The sequence below is a fragment of the Myodes glareolus genome, chromosome 3 (assembly GCF_982192425.1).
Source record: "Myodes glareolus chromosome 3, mMyoGla1.1, whole genome shotgun sequence".
Classification (NCBI taxonomy): Eukaryota; Metazoa; Chordata; class Mammalia; order Rodentia; family Cricetidae; genus Myodes; species Myodes glareolus.
The window spans coordinates 37,361,105-37,375,990 of NC_142028.1; the positions used below are offsets into that span (position 1 = coordinate 37,361,105).

Below are 14,886 nucleotides of genomic sequence, written 5' to 3' on the forward strand. Positions count from 1 at the left end.
TAACTGTGATAGTCACTGACCAGCCTCCCAGGCCCAGACCGACAGGGCATGTGATTCTGGGGGCCAGAGAGTGGACAGCTGATGTAGAGGACAAGCCTAGGGTAGGAGATGTCATAGGCCCCCACACTCCCTCTGTGGTCTGGGCATCTTCTTTGTAGATTCTGAGTGTCTTGGCTCTGACCTCTGGGATTGAGGTAATTGAGACTAAGGGAGAAGACTGAGGACAGACTGTATGTCTCCCTGCCTGACCTAACCCTGCGTGTGGTGAACACATGGGCCTGACCCCACTGGACCAGAAGGGCTGGAACTCTTTTCCACTAAACTCCAGCTGTGTGTCCCACCACCAGGGTCATACTGGTGATTTAGAGTTTTTTGTTTGTTTGGTTGGTTGGTTTTTGTTTTTTGGTTTTTGTTTGTTTTGGGAGACAGAGTTTCTCCATGTAATGGCCCTGGCTGTCCTGGAACTCACTCTGTAGACCAGGTTGGTCTTGAACTCACAGCGATCTGCCTGCCTCTGCCTCTGCCTCCTGAGTGCTGGGATTAAAGGCATGTGCCGCCACCCAGCCATACTGACGATTTGGAGCTGAGGCCTGGACACAGTCCTCCTGAATTCAGATCCCACCGTTAGTGACCCCAGCCAGCTTTTTCAGCTTGCCATGTCTCTGCTTCTTTGAGTAGGAAGTCAGGTCCTGGTAGCTACTGTGCCACAGGATTGAACCTGGGCTCATAGAGGCCATGTCTGTGTGCAGGGCACAGCAACTACCCGTGGTGAAAGCACACTGGGTTGAGCTGTTGAGCTGTGCCACAAAGAGCACAAGACTCACAGAAGGGTGAGAACATCTCGGGGAGCCTGAGGCTTGAAGGCCCTCCAGAGGGGACTCTTAACGACATAAGGAAGAGCACAAGTTCAGCTGGGAGATGTAGACTTCATTTTGAGACTTTTGTTCTGGGTGCTCTCCATCAGTAGCATAGACAGCAGTGGTGGAGTCTAGCCTGGCTGAGGACTGTGTTCTTAGAGTGCTCACACTTGTATGGGGGTGGGCTGTGAGCTGGCAAACACCACCCCGGGGCTGTGATGTTGAGGCAGAAGCCTGTGGAGGTGCTGGCAACAGGGAGGGTGGGGCTTTGAAATGGAGCAAGGTATGGAGAACTTTACAGAGAAGTTGGCTTGTCTTGGAGGTAAAGTTGTGGTTGACAGACATAGATGCCTGGACCTTCTGGAAGAGGGTGCATGTGCCGATGGGGGAGGCAGGAGCATGAATTAGATCAGAAATAGCAGATGGTGCCATTAGACCAGGACCCCAGGGGCTGGTGTAGAGCCAGCTGGACAGGATCCTGAAGGCCAGGCCCTGAACAGGTTTCTTTAAAACAGCCACCAGGGAGTTATTGCAGGCTTTTAGAGTGTATGTGGTGGGGGTTTGGGGCATGACATGACTGCAGCTGTGCAGTATGTGTGGGTGTATGTGATATGTGCATGGTTTATATTTATGGTGTGTGTATGTATGTGTAATGTAGTATGTGGTATGTTGTGATGTATGGTATGAGTATGGGCATGTGGTGTATGTGTATGGTGTAATTTGTGTGGTAGGTGTGAAAGGTGTGTGGGGGTATGTGGTGTGGTGTGTGTGTGTGTGTGTGTGTGTGTGTGTGTGATATACGTGATGTGTGTATGATCTGTGGTATCTGTGTATGGTATAGTGTAGTGTGTTTTGTGGTATATGTGTAGTGTGGGTTTGTGTATATGTAAATGTCTGTGTAGTATATAGGTGTGGTATGTGGTTCTGGTATATGTGTAAATGATATATGCATGTGGCATTGTGTGTGTCGTATGTGTATGGTGTAGTTATGAATGTGGGTGTGATGTGTGAGTGTAGTGTGATATAGTGTGCATGTATGTTATATGTGTGTTGTGGGGAGTTGGGGGTTGTGATGAGTGTGGGTGTGGTGCACCCACATGAGTCTAGATGTACCTATTTCCATATAAGTACATGCAGAAGCCAAAGCAGGAAGCTGAATCTCTTCCTGTCTCTTTCCTTGTTACCTTGAGGCAAGGTCTCTTAGCTGAACTGGAAGCTCATCATTTTGGCCGGATAGCTACCCAGTAAGCTCCCAGGTTCTGCCTGTCTCTGGCCCTTGATACTGCAATTACAGCTACAGACAGCCACTCCCAGGTTTTCACATGGGGTCTAGGGATCATAATTCAAGCCTTCATGTTTGTGTAGACAGCACTTTACTCAACGAGTCATCTTCCCAGCCATGTGGGCACAGAGCTGTGTCTCAGCTCTACTCTGGGCAGTTCCACTCATCAGCTGCATGTTCTTGAAGAAGCTGTTATTTTACATTTCTGAGCCTCAGTTTCTTCATCTGCAAAAGGGGTATCATATATTCCTCTCTGCACATTGTTGTAAGATAGGGTTCACAGAACACAATGTAGCCCCTGCCTCATTAGGGCCTTTTGTATGTGACTGGTGCTACCAGCCTTGCTGCAAGGATTGAAAGGAGGGTGTGGGGCAAGGAGAGCATAGGCACCCTAAGATGTGAGTGAGTTGGCTAGACCAGAGTGCAGAACCTAAGGAGGGAAAAGAGAAGGGAGCTGTCCAGGTCTGGGGACCTGATTGGCTGGGAAAGAGGGAAGTGTTACTGAGAAGTAGTATTGATTCCACAAGAACAACAGATTCTACAGAAGGATAAGAAAGTCTGAGCAAGTCTGAGGGCCCAAGGCATCACCACAGGGGACACTTGGCAGCCATCGGGAAGTCAGTTATAGATCCTGGGGAGAAGACAGGTGAAAATTTCAATGTTGGGAAGCAGGCTGATGCTGGGTGAGTAGCATTGCCAAGGGGGGGGGAGGTTTTACAAATGCCAAGGACAGAACCATAGCGAGTCACAGAGAAGCCAGGACATGTATGGCCAGGAAAACTCCTAAGAAGCAGGAAGAAGGAGGCGAGAGGGGACATCAATCACATCAAGGATCTAGAGACTGGAAGTTCCTGAAGTTGGCTGCTTTCAACTATCTCCAAAACCACTTGAGGGCCTGGCCTATCAGAAAATGGCACTTAATGAGTTAGAAATAGACAACCAGGATAGCTCTGAACCATAACCTGTAACAAGGACATATCAAGTATGAGAGACCAGAAACTTCTTTAAACTGCACTCAGACACTCATCTGTCTAGGAACGGTGGGGCTGCACACCTCTGTTCTAGTTAGCCCCTTGGGGATGCCAACACAAGCAACCCTTAATGAATTGTCTCTAAGCAGCTCTGTTTTGGGGACCTCAAGCCCTACTGGAGATGCTATTATAGAATAAAGGAAATTACAACTTTAAGATGGGGGAGGGAGCCCAGTTACTAACCACAGCTGTGGCTTCCTGGCCTTTGATGCCCTTCTTCTAAGTCTAAGGCCAAGTTAAAGATATCACAGAGATAGCTGACTTTCCAAAAAGGAGTGTCTGCTTGGATATAACTTGGGCTAAGGCATAACAACAGTATGTACACAGCCACCAATCCAGGGACTCCTCAACTGAAGCATAGAAGAGAAAGGGCAATGACTGGCCTGTGCTGAAAAATGCCACTGCCACAGGATCACTTTGACTCCTGTATTCTTGTGACCTAAGTCCTACTTTGTCATTCCTATCACCCACAGACTTCAGCAAACTCTGGCTACACAGATGCTTTTTCTCTCTGCCTCTTTGGTCTAGATCCCAAGGGACTCTTTGAACTGCTTTAAAACAATCTCCCAACTTCGGCTTATTCCTGGCACCTCTAGGTATAGATCTTTTCTCCTTCCCCATGGAGAAGATAACTTAGTAAGTTTAGTAAGTTCAGTGAGGGTCTTCCCAGAACCTAACTAAGTATGCCTTCAGTCCTGGTAAGAGCAAAGTCCCAAGAACTGTGCAGAGAAAGAATAAACCGCTGATTGCTAGCATTTCTGGAGTTGAGGGCAAGTGAGAGTGATGTACGGATGGGTTCTCTGCTCATTCACTTAAGGGGCACTGAGTGACCTTCTGCAGGGTGTGTCTTTATGCCTGGGTGTATCCACTGCAACAGCACCTATTTCCTGAGAAATGCCCTTTGAGTATCACTGTTGAATGTGATACTCTGTGCCTGCTCAAAAACTCATGAAAAGTCTTAGTGCCCTTCCCAGAACCCACACATTGTATCCCGGACCTAGATACTTTAACTTCTACTTCTCAACCCCTCAACTTGACAGCCACCATTGCTATCCTGGAGAGCTTTAGGGGCATTAACAACACTTTGTCTTATCAGCACCAGAGTCCGTGGACAGCTCCCCATCGCTTCTTCCTGCAGTCCCGCCCGCTCTCTGAATCAGCACCTCGGCCTTGAGGACAGCTCCGAGTGGGGCCTGTTGCCCTGCTGTCTTCTTGGCGGTGCAGAATTGAAGGGATGAGCCTGCTTCAGCACCAGGACCATGTGGACAGCTCATATGCCAGCATCTGCCGGTTAGCTTGCAGGAGGTGGCAGAAGACTGATGTTATCAAGGTTCCCTGACACCCTGACTGAACCTCCGTCAGTCATCTATCAACACTTCACCCCCAGACTTCTATCCGTCAGCCAGAGGCCTGTCTGTGATCACATTCTGTCCAAAGTCTTGCTTTGCTGGAAATCAAAGAGAATCCTGAGGATCCTTAGTTAGGTTCTGGGAAATCAAAGGACCCTGAGCTGCTAAAGAGGCACCAGGGTTGTAGAGATTACATGTCATGGCCCTAAGTGCAGGGATCTCAACCCCATGACTGTGGTTATTGTTTCTTTCTTCAAGGCTCTGTTGTAGCCTGTGAGGGCAGAGCAGAAAACTGGAGAAAGCAAGGAAACAATGCCAGAAAGGAACAGAGTCACTGTGGGATCTCAGATCTCAGAGCTTTCAGGACTGCAGAGGAACTAACGAAGTTCCACGGTGCAATAGGACAGGAAATGGATCTGAAAGGTGGCTGAGGTGTGTGTCTGGACTCAGAGGATGATGCCCAAATCACTCAGCCCAGCCCAGGCACAACACTATTCACAGCCTCACTGCACATTCTTCTCCTGAAACCAAGAGCAAATCCTCCCAGTTTGTGCTCTGAGCCCTTCTCATGTCCAACTGCCGATGACTTGACTATTTTAGCTTGCTCGGGAAACTCTTAGATTTCTTTGATGGGGATGTCTTTAAGCCTGAAAGGCACAAGCAAACATCCTGTATGGCACATATTGTTGTGCAGAGGCCTCAGTGGCAAGCTGTGGACATCACAGACAGTAGGTGAATTATAACCAGTGCATGCACCTGATTTGGGGTGTTTCTCCTTTCTTCTTCTTCCAGCCAATCAGAACTTGTCCTGCAGCTGGGATAGTCCTTCCTGCTGGAGACCAGTAGCAATTAAAAAAAAGTTCAGGAAATTGTATGTTCCTAAGAAACCAGTATCAAGGGGAAGGAAGGTCCTTAAGAGTGTCGTTAAATGGAGTGTCTGTCCAGCCCATAATCTCACTTTATAGAAGAGGAAACTGAGGCAGGACAGAGGTAGCATTGTTCGAGGATATGCTTGGTAGAGGGCTACGAGACACATAAACAAAGGCTTGGGGCTGTGGCTGATCTGTTTCAGCTGTTTCAAATTCCACCCTGTGACCTTGACTATTGTTACACCTTGGATCCCCAGCCTCCTTGCCTGGAAATTAGAAACAAGCACTTGCTATGCAATTATTGTTGACTTTAATGGTCAAGCCATGGTTGGGACCCAGAGGATATGATGCCAAGGCAAGGGGTACTTTGGTTATATTCTTAAAAACACTAAACCAAAATTTGTGTAGCAGTTTCCTAACTCAGCCTCCAGATCCTGACCTGCAGGTCACGTGAGGGTTGGGTGGCATGATGAGCAGACCTAATACAGGGGAGGAAAGATCTGAGTACCTCACTTCCCACCCTATGAGCCCAGTGTCCTGGATAGGACCTGAAATGTACATTGTTGGATATGTGGTTAGGTGGGTGGATGGGTGAATGAATAGATGGTTAGGTCATGGTAGGTAGATGGATGGTTAGGTGGTAGGTGACAGGTGGATAGCTAGGTAATGAGTGATAGGTGGTTGGATAGTTAGGAAGTGGTGGGTAGATGGGTAGTTAGGTGGTGGTTGGTAGGTGGGTGGATGGTTAGGTGGGTGAGTGGGTAGGTAGCTTCATGGGTGGCCAGGTGGTAAGTGACGAATGGGGTGGTTGGGTCGATGACTTGATGGGAGGATGGAAGGTAGATGGTAAATGGATGGATGGGTAGGTGTATGGGTGAGTAGGTAAGTGGGTGGGTTGGTAGGTGGATGGATAGACAGGTGGTTGGCTAGGTAGGTGGGTGCGTAAGTAGGTGTATGAATGGATGGCTGATTTGATGGGTGAGTGGGTAGATGGTTGTGGTATATGATGGTATGGGTATACAAGTGGATGAATAGGTGGGTGGGTAGGTAGGTTGATAGATAATTAGGTAGTAGTTGGGAAGATAGATGGATAATTAGGTGGGTGGGTGGATACACTAGAAGATGCTTAAGTGAGTGGGTGGGTATATGGTTAGGTGGGTGGTAGATAGTGGTAGGTAGGTGTATTGATGGATGATTAGATGAGTAGGTAGGTACATTTACAGATGGCTAAGTGGGTGGATAGATAGGTAGATGAATGATGAACAGGCGGGTATATAGTTTGATACATGGGTATATGTATGAGGAACCTGGAGAACCAGAGATGGACGCTTGTCCCCACCACCTACCATTGGCAGCTCCTCTGGAGACCAGAAACAGTGGGGGGAGTTGCCATTATGGAGAAGCCCCAGGTCCTTAACTGCCCACCCTACTTCTGCCACCTGAATCTGCAAGGCTTTTAAGACTTCTCTCTGTGGGAATTTTTCCTTTTTTTTTTTTTTTTGTTTCCTTTTCTGGTTAACAGACTAGGAGCTGCCTAAAAATAGCAGTAACTTTGCTTCTGAGGTATTCATTTTCAGTTCTTCTTTCCCTGTTCTCATTCTTCAGTTATGAGGATACAGAGCTGAGGTTGTCAACGCCCGCTTTGACAAGCCCTCAAACATACACGTGCGCACTGCAGGGCTCAGACCTTCAGATGGGGATAGCACAGATCTCTGTGACCCAGTAGTACTCCCACACTCCTGTGCACATATCCAGTGGTCTGTGTGGGTCTCCCTTGGGGCTCCTCACACCAAGCACACATTTGATGCACTATGAGGACCCCCTCCACTCTCCCATAGACACTAAGGCACCCAGCATCATACACACCTGCTGAGTCAAACCCCACACTCATCTGCAAACCCACACCCATGCCCACCCAAGGTCATCAGCCTCTTTCCTTTTTAATGCACATATGCAAATAAAGTTACTTCCTCTCAAAAGATGTCCAAGACCTCTGTCCCTGTATCCCTGCCTGCTGAGCTGAACTTACTGGTTCTCTGGCCTCCCTACCCAGATCCCCTGCACTACCATTTGTATGACTAGGAGAGGAAAAAATGCCCTGTCCCAAGGGAGAGATAATTAGTTCATTTAGACCAGAGCAGAGGGGACAATTCCTATGTGCTGAGCTAACTGAATGGTACCCAAGCGGGAATGAGGGATTTTGCAATTCACTTTAGATTCTTTTTTAAAGGTGGCACTCGGGACAGTCAAGCTTAGGCAGTTAGAAGCAGGTAAATGAAGTGACCATTCACCAAATAACAGATACTTTCTACAGTCAGGGAATTGCCACGCTCTGTCTCGATTAACCCTTACAAAATCCTGCAAGGCTGACTGGATGGCTTCCATCTAGGGGGTGGGAGGGACCAAGGCACAGAGATTAGAGTCCTGCCAGAGCCATACAAGGGGCAGAGCCAGACCTGGGTGACCAAGAACCTCCAACACTGGACTTGTGTCCCCATACCAGTTCTTGCTTCCAGGGATGATTCAAAGAAAGTGGTGACTTTAAAAATACATATTCAGGTGGCATTTAAATTCAGCACCTCTTAAAACAGAAGGATTTGGCATCCAAGAGTTATTTTTAGCAGACAGTTCATTTGCAACCGTCCCAGCTACCAGGCATGCTTCAGCTCAGATCTGAAAAAGCTGTTGGTTTGAGCTAGGGGTTGCTTTTTTTAAATCTTTCCTTTGAAATATAGAGTCCCTCTGTTAAATTACCTTGCATATGTGTAATTTATAAATTTATATATTATATATAAATTAACTCATATGTCCAAGTATATAAAATGTCCTTCCTCTGTCAGTGTCTCTCCTGGGAAGACTTTTCCCAAAGCCCCCTAACCTATTCTCTACTCATTGATATCTAACAGTACACACTCATTTAAATACTTAGAGGAAACCAAATTCATAAATCCAATATTACCACGATGTTCTGGTTTCTGAATGGCTTGGAACTTCAGAGCCTTAAAAGGGACCATGGAGAAGGCTAGTCCACTCTCTTCACTTGTCACATGGGGAACTAAGGCCCCAAGAAGAAAGGGGCTTGATCTAGGTCACACCACAGAAGCTGGGTATGCAAGGAGAAAAAGTTCACTGAGCTGTTACGTCCTGCTCTGTTTCTCAACCTGCCTCCCTCCTTTTCTCCCTCCCTGCTTTCCATCCATGTACCTATCCATCCATGCTTGCAGGCAGACATCCATCTTTCCTCCATTCATGCCTCCCTCTCTTCATCTCTCCAATCTTCATCTATCCATCTACCCACTACACATCCTTCCACCCACCTATCAACATGTCCATCCATCTCATAGGTGGCAGCCTGAGGACTGACCTAGGGTTCCATTCATTCTAAACATTTAGGGAACACATGTGAATGCCAGTACTATGCTGGCTCCACAGGAGACGTGGCTCCTCTCCATGTGTGGCTCTCCAGGCCTCTTGCAAAGGGAGCAGACAGCTCACCATGTCTGAGCAATGAAGTGTGATTCATGCACTGAGCCAGGGGCACATATTTAGGCTGGGTGGCCAGAGATACAAAGGACACTTGAAGCCAAGGAGGACAGCAGCTGCTAGGAAGGCCAAGACCTAAGTGGAGACAAGTACTGAAAATATGGCTGCTGCAGGCTCTTGTAACCTGGTGGCTGATAGAGTTGGCATACACTTTTGAGTCGTTGGTTCCTTCTCTCTGCCTGATATCACTGGAGTTCTACCAAGTGCTTCTGCGGCTATGAATCCCATCATTTTTAATTGATCGTCTCTCCCAGGCAAAGCAAATCCCAAAAATTACGGTGCAGTTTAAGAATTAAAAAACAAGGCACACAGCATGATGGTGACCTTGTGCAGGTGCCTGTGAGATGTGGAGATGGGGGATTAGCAGCATCCGAAGAGCCACCTGTGAGTGCTTCAGACTCTAAGTCGTGACTGATTTGGTTACCTCAGACTTGCATACCTCTGTACTTTCTCACACAGTCCCTCTGACCTTTACTGACAGCCAGTTATGTATTTCTATTTCTTTCTGGGGCAGCCTCTTTTTACATGCAAGAAAGGCTATCACCTACTCAAAGTGTCTGCAGCACCCAGGACTCTGCATGACTGGTGCACGTCAAGTCATGGAAGTCATGATTTTTATTGTTGCCCTAAATGTAAGGTCATAGGACAAAGGGACCAAATCTTGATTATTTATTGTCTGGCACAAAAGCATTCCCACAATACTGTCATTGAAAAGATTACGGATGAGTAGAAAGGTAGATGCACAGGTAGTAAGTTGATAGATGGGTAGAAGAAAGATGGGAGGAAGGGAAGGAGTGAGGTGGAAGAGGGAGGGAGGGAGGGAGGGAGGGAAGGATGGAGGAAGGAAGGAAGGAAAGGAAAGGGAAGGGAAGGGAAGGGAAGGGAAGGGAAGGGAAGGAAAGGAAAGGAAAGGAAAGGAAAGGAAAGGAAAGGAAAGGAAAGGAAAGGAAAGGAAAGGAAAGGAAAGGAAAGGAAAGGATGAATGAATGGACCGACTGATAGGTGTTAGAAGAATGATGGATAAATGGATGAGCAGGTTGGATGGTGTATGAGTGGATGGGTAGATGGATGTTCTGAAGGATGGATGAATAGATAGGTGGGTAGAAAGATGATGGAAAGAGGGATGTGTGGGTGGGTGGATGGATAGATAGGTTGAGAGAAGCAAAGAAAGACATATTGTGTGGGTGGACAGATGGATGGATGGATGGACCAATGTGTAGAGGGAAGGAAGTAAGATAGATGATGAATGGGCAGATGGATGAGCGATCAGGTGGCTAAAGCTGACAGTCAGCTGATCTTAACCCATAGTCCCTAATACCAATAGCTGCCCATTAGCTCGTGCCTGCTATTGTGATCACAGAGATAATTGCTGCTAACGCTTCTCCTGGCGTGTGCTGCCGCAGAAGTAATTATCAGTGCCTGTAAGCCATGCCACAGGTATCAAGGGAGGGAAGGAAACAGCACCTTAGGTTTAAAAGCCCCTTGTGGTTTGCAAGCCACTTTGCTTCCCATATGGTGCTTGGTTTAGGCCTTGTGAGAACTCCTTGAGGGAGTATCACAAGCCAAGGCCCTGAATCTCCGGGAATAAGCGAGTCTCTCTACCCATGCCTCCTGGGTTCAAATTCTAGATTCATTTCTGCCAACCCACAGGAGGCCAAATAATTTGTCTCTTTCCTCAGCCTCAGTTCCATGTATGTTCTGTGGTCATGTCCAGGTAGCTTTTGTCGTATGTGGTCAACTAACTTATGATCCCTTCCTGGTGCTGCCCCATGCACTAGACTTGGTCCTTGGTATGTCATATGCATTAACTCACCAAAGCAGAGAAGTCCCATGAGAGAGATGCCCTTATGTCCTTGCCTCTTTTGTAAGATGATGAAATCAAAGTTACTTTGCTTTCCAATCTGTGGGAATTTGAGCCAAAATCTGAACCAATGCATGGAAGCTTCCAGAACCACTGCTCTTTAGATTTTATGTTGTCTCTGAGATGATGTCCCTGTAACATACTAAGGTGCCTAGAACCTAGTCAATGCCCAATAAATGCCTTTCCATGCTGTGGTATCACGTGCAAATCACAGAAGAGCCCATGGTGCTCTTTCTACTACTAAGCATCAGACCAGCCCAGGTCATGAAGATGCACCTGCCTCTGCCTCTGCCTCTGCCTCTGCCTCTGCCTCTGCCTCTGCCTCTGCCTCTGCCTCTGCCTCTGCCTTCTCCTTTCCACACTGTTGCCTGGGTACTGAGGACCAGAGCTTCCCAGGTTGCAAATACAAAGTCTGTGTGTCATCAGGTCACCTCTTCCCCTTGAGAAAGCAAAAGCCTGCTCTAGAGGGTTTCTAATAATCTCCCTCGCTCCAGCAAGAGGGCCGCCTACCCTGAGCTCAGACCACCTTACATCTATAGACACCAACAAGGGCGCAAGATACTCTTCCTTATGTGATCTTCGTCTTACTCACAAGTTACACCGCCTTGTTTGATCATCATCTCCGGCTATTTGGGGTTTTTACTCCTATTTTCTTGGACTTCCACCAGGTACAGTCTGCAGTAGGAAGTGTGCTGCACAACACACAAGCCCTGTGTCCTCCCTGTTTCCCAGGCCTCCTCCCACCCTGTGCTCTGAGTGAGCTTCCAACATCTCTTACGGCTGGGTGTGGGATCCTGCTGAAGCCCTGCAATCTCTTGTAGCCTTGGGAAGAATAGTAAGCCTCAGTCTCAGATGCCAGCACTTCCCAAAGAGGCTCAATACCTAGAACATACTCAGCCAGGCCCTTCCTATGGAGTGGCGGACCACAGTTCAAAGTTTAAAATTCCATAACATACTCCCCGTGTGACCTTGGATAAATTTCTTCAGTCCTGTGGGGCTCACTTTTTTGTCAGTAAAATGGGCTTAATTATGATATCCACCCCATCGGATTGTAAAGACCCAGTGGGAAGCTGGGCATGACAGAACCTGTACTGTCAGCATCTGGGAGGTAGAGACTGGAGGATTGGGAGTTCAAGATCATTGGAGGGCAACTTATAAGAGATAATGTCTCAAAAAAAAAAACCTCAGTGAGACATTCTTTGCTTTTTATTCCATTCGTTTAATCATAGTTTATAGGATAGATACTAAGATTTTAGCCATAGCAACATGTGAAATACACTGTCTACATCCTTGGAACTTAGTTCCTAGCAGATGAAACTATATGAAGTGTATGTGTGTGAGTGTGTGTGTGTGTGTGTGTGTGTGTGTGTGTGTTACTGGGGATGGATCCCAGCATGTGAGGTAAGTACTGTACTGCTGACCTGCACACGTAGCCCTCATATGTAATACTATATGTACAGGGATCTCTTAGCATGGCATCTGATGTATGATACTTTTCTAAGAAATAGAGGGGAAAGACTTTACGAGGCAGTGCCTACTTGTAGCCCCAGCACATTGGAGGTCGAGGCAGGAAGATCCAGAGTTCAAGGTCAAGGTCATTCTCAGCTACATAGCAAGTCTGAGGATATTCTATCTCAAAGAAAAACGAGGGAGAAGGGATTACTGTTTATATTCATGTACACGGATTTGGCCTCCACCTCACCTGCTCCTGAGGTAAGTCAGACCTCATGAGCTCTGGGGATGGTGCCACTGCAGGGCCACCTCTGCACTGGAGGGAAACTCTGGGTACACACTGCTTCTCTGGTGCCCAGGTCTCTTCTTGGGGCATCATGTCCACACCATGCTCTGCTCTGTAGGATACCTGTTGGTCCCTGTGACCATAAACCATGATGCACTTCCCATCCGTGTAAGAAGTGCCTCCGGAGGATGGCCCAGGTTGCCTCAGCCAGGCTTCAGGAGAGCCCCATTAACTCTGACACGGATTTCCTGCCTGTGTTTGCCTACACAGTCTACCCTGCCCAGCACTTCTGAAAAAACTTCCCCAAGGAAGGAAGAGGAAGGACATTGTGTCCTCTGAGCTCCTCCACCCGCTTGCTCTCCGTGACTCTGGGCAAGATCCCTTCCCTCTCTGGGGCTCCCCACTGAGAAAATGAAAACACACCAACCTGAATCTGGTGCCTCTAAAATGTGGGGAAGAGGCCTGTGAAGGAGAAAGGTCGGACAGGTGGAGAGTGGAGGGAAACTCAGTCCTTTCTTCCTCCTTTCATCCCATGCTCTTCACTGCCCACTCAGGAGGGCCAGCTGGCTATGGCTGATGGGAGGGGCTGATCCCCGTGCCAGGCTCAACTGAGCTCAGCTGGGGCCCTTTGTCACCCAACGCTTGCTGGGGCCTCAGCTGCTGGTGTTGGGTGTCCTGGCGGATTGGATTCTCTACCTGGCAGCCCACAGCCACTGCGCTCCTGTACTGGTGGCCTGGAGACTCCCTCCTCCTTGCTTCCAGAGGGACCTGGGAGCTGCTGTCTGCTGTCCTTGGTGCTGACTGGTGGGGGCTCCAGGTGAGGGCTCCATGGATCCCAGCTCAAAGCTCTGGGCTCCAAGGACAGGCTCGTGAATAGATGTGGTGGCTGCTCTGGCACCGGTCTGAGTGCCCGGAGGACTGCGGTGGGGGGCTGTGGGTGGATACGGGGGTCTGTGATGGGGGACTGTGGGTGGATACGGGGCCTGTGAGAGGGAGTGTTGTAGGGGAGGTGTCAGGAACCGGTGAAGAGATGAGGCTGTGGACCAACAGCATTTGTAAACATATAGGGCCAGTCAGAGAAAGGGAAGCAGAGAAAAGCTGTGTGTGTGTGCGGGGACATCCAGTTTATCTGTCTAGAGATGTGACCATGTGTGACAGTGTGCATGGAAAGTGTCTCCATTGGGGTGACATGAAGTGGAACTCTGCTGGTATATATGTGGAAGTAGAAGAGGCACCAAGAGACCAGTTGGTGTGTTGTATAGCATCTGGGCCATGTTTGGCAAGAGGGCATTTGCACCCCAGGACATGTGTGGGAAGTCAATGTGTCATATGGGGTTAGGGCGTGTCCTGAAGTATCCCCACGCTATACCTTGGGACTGGGAGAGCTCTGTAATCATTGGACTGGCAGTGTGCAGGTATGTTGAGAGAGAGTGAGCCAGATATGTGTGGTAAAGGACATGGGTGTGTATTCAGTGGTTCCTGAGGGTGGTGTGTCAACACCTGTTCCCTGACCCTCCTAAGCACTTGTCCCATGGGACCTTAATGTCTGAATCTCATCAGCCACTCTGTGATTGTCTCCACAGGAGCTTTCCCGACCATGTAGATGCCAGCCCCAGGGAGCAGCATGGGCCCCAATGAATGGAGACTCCTGGGTCAACAACCCTGAGCCTCTGCGGCCCCTGGACCTCACCCCCTTCCTTGGGACACTCCTCGGAGCTCTGCAGTGCTGTTGCCAGCCCACCTCAGCCATCACCACCTCCTGGAACTCGGAGTCGGCCGCCTCGAGCTACTATCCTCTAGTGAGGGTGTACTGAGGACAGCCACACACAGCCATCACCCGGAAGCCCCTTTTCCACTGCTGACCCTCAGGTCCAGCCTGAGCAGAGACTTTAGCAAACATGGGTGATATGACCAACAGCGACTTTTACTCCAAAAACCAAAGAAATGAGTCGAGCCATGGAGGCGAGTTCGGGTGCACCATGGAGGAACTGCGCTCCCTCATGGAGCTGCGGGGAACCGAGGCTGTGGTCAAGATCAAGGAGACATACGGGGACACTGAAGCCATCTGCCGGCGCCTCAAAACCTCACCCGTTGAAGGTATGTGTGGGAGGCTTAAACCCAGGCTGCTGCAGAGTTGGTGCCCGGGCCTGTGTCCATGAAATTTAACAGAGGAGAATGTCTCCAAAGTGAGCCGAAACACAAATGCCTTCCGATCCTAGCTGCGTTCTAGCAAGGGGGTTGAATCTCATCACAGGTCCTATCTGGCCTATGTCACTTGCAGAGCAAATGGCAGTAAGATAGTTGGGTAAGGGCTGTACTCTGGAAAGAGGGTGACCAGTCAGTCTGATGGCACTGC

General features: G+C 48.7%; 1 protein-coding gene across 9 annotated transcripts in view; it reads left to right on the forward strand.

Moving 5' to 3' along the window:
• The window catches only part of Atp2b2 (ATPase plasma membrane Ca2+ transporting 2), a 314,666-nt gene that overhangs the window by 192,642 nt on the left and 107,138 nt on the right, over positions 1–14,886 (forward strand). For all 9 annotated transcript variants that reach the window (XM_087904426.1, XM_087904421.1, XM_087904419.1 and 6 more), the window contains one exon: positions 14,114–14,627. In XM_087904426.1, coding sequence (XP_087760552.1) covers positions 14,429–14,627 — 199 coding nt within the window. In that variant the 5' untranslated portion in view covers positions 14,114–14,428. The remainder of the gene's footprint in view (positions 1–14,113; positions 14,628–14,886) is intronic.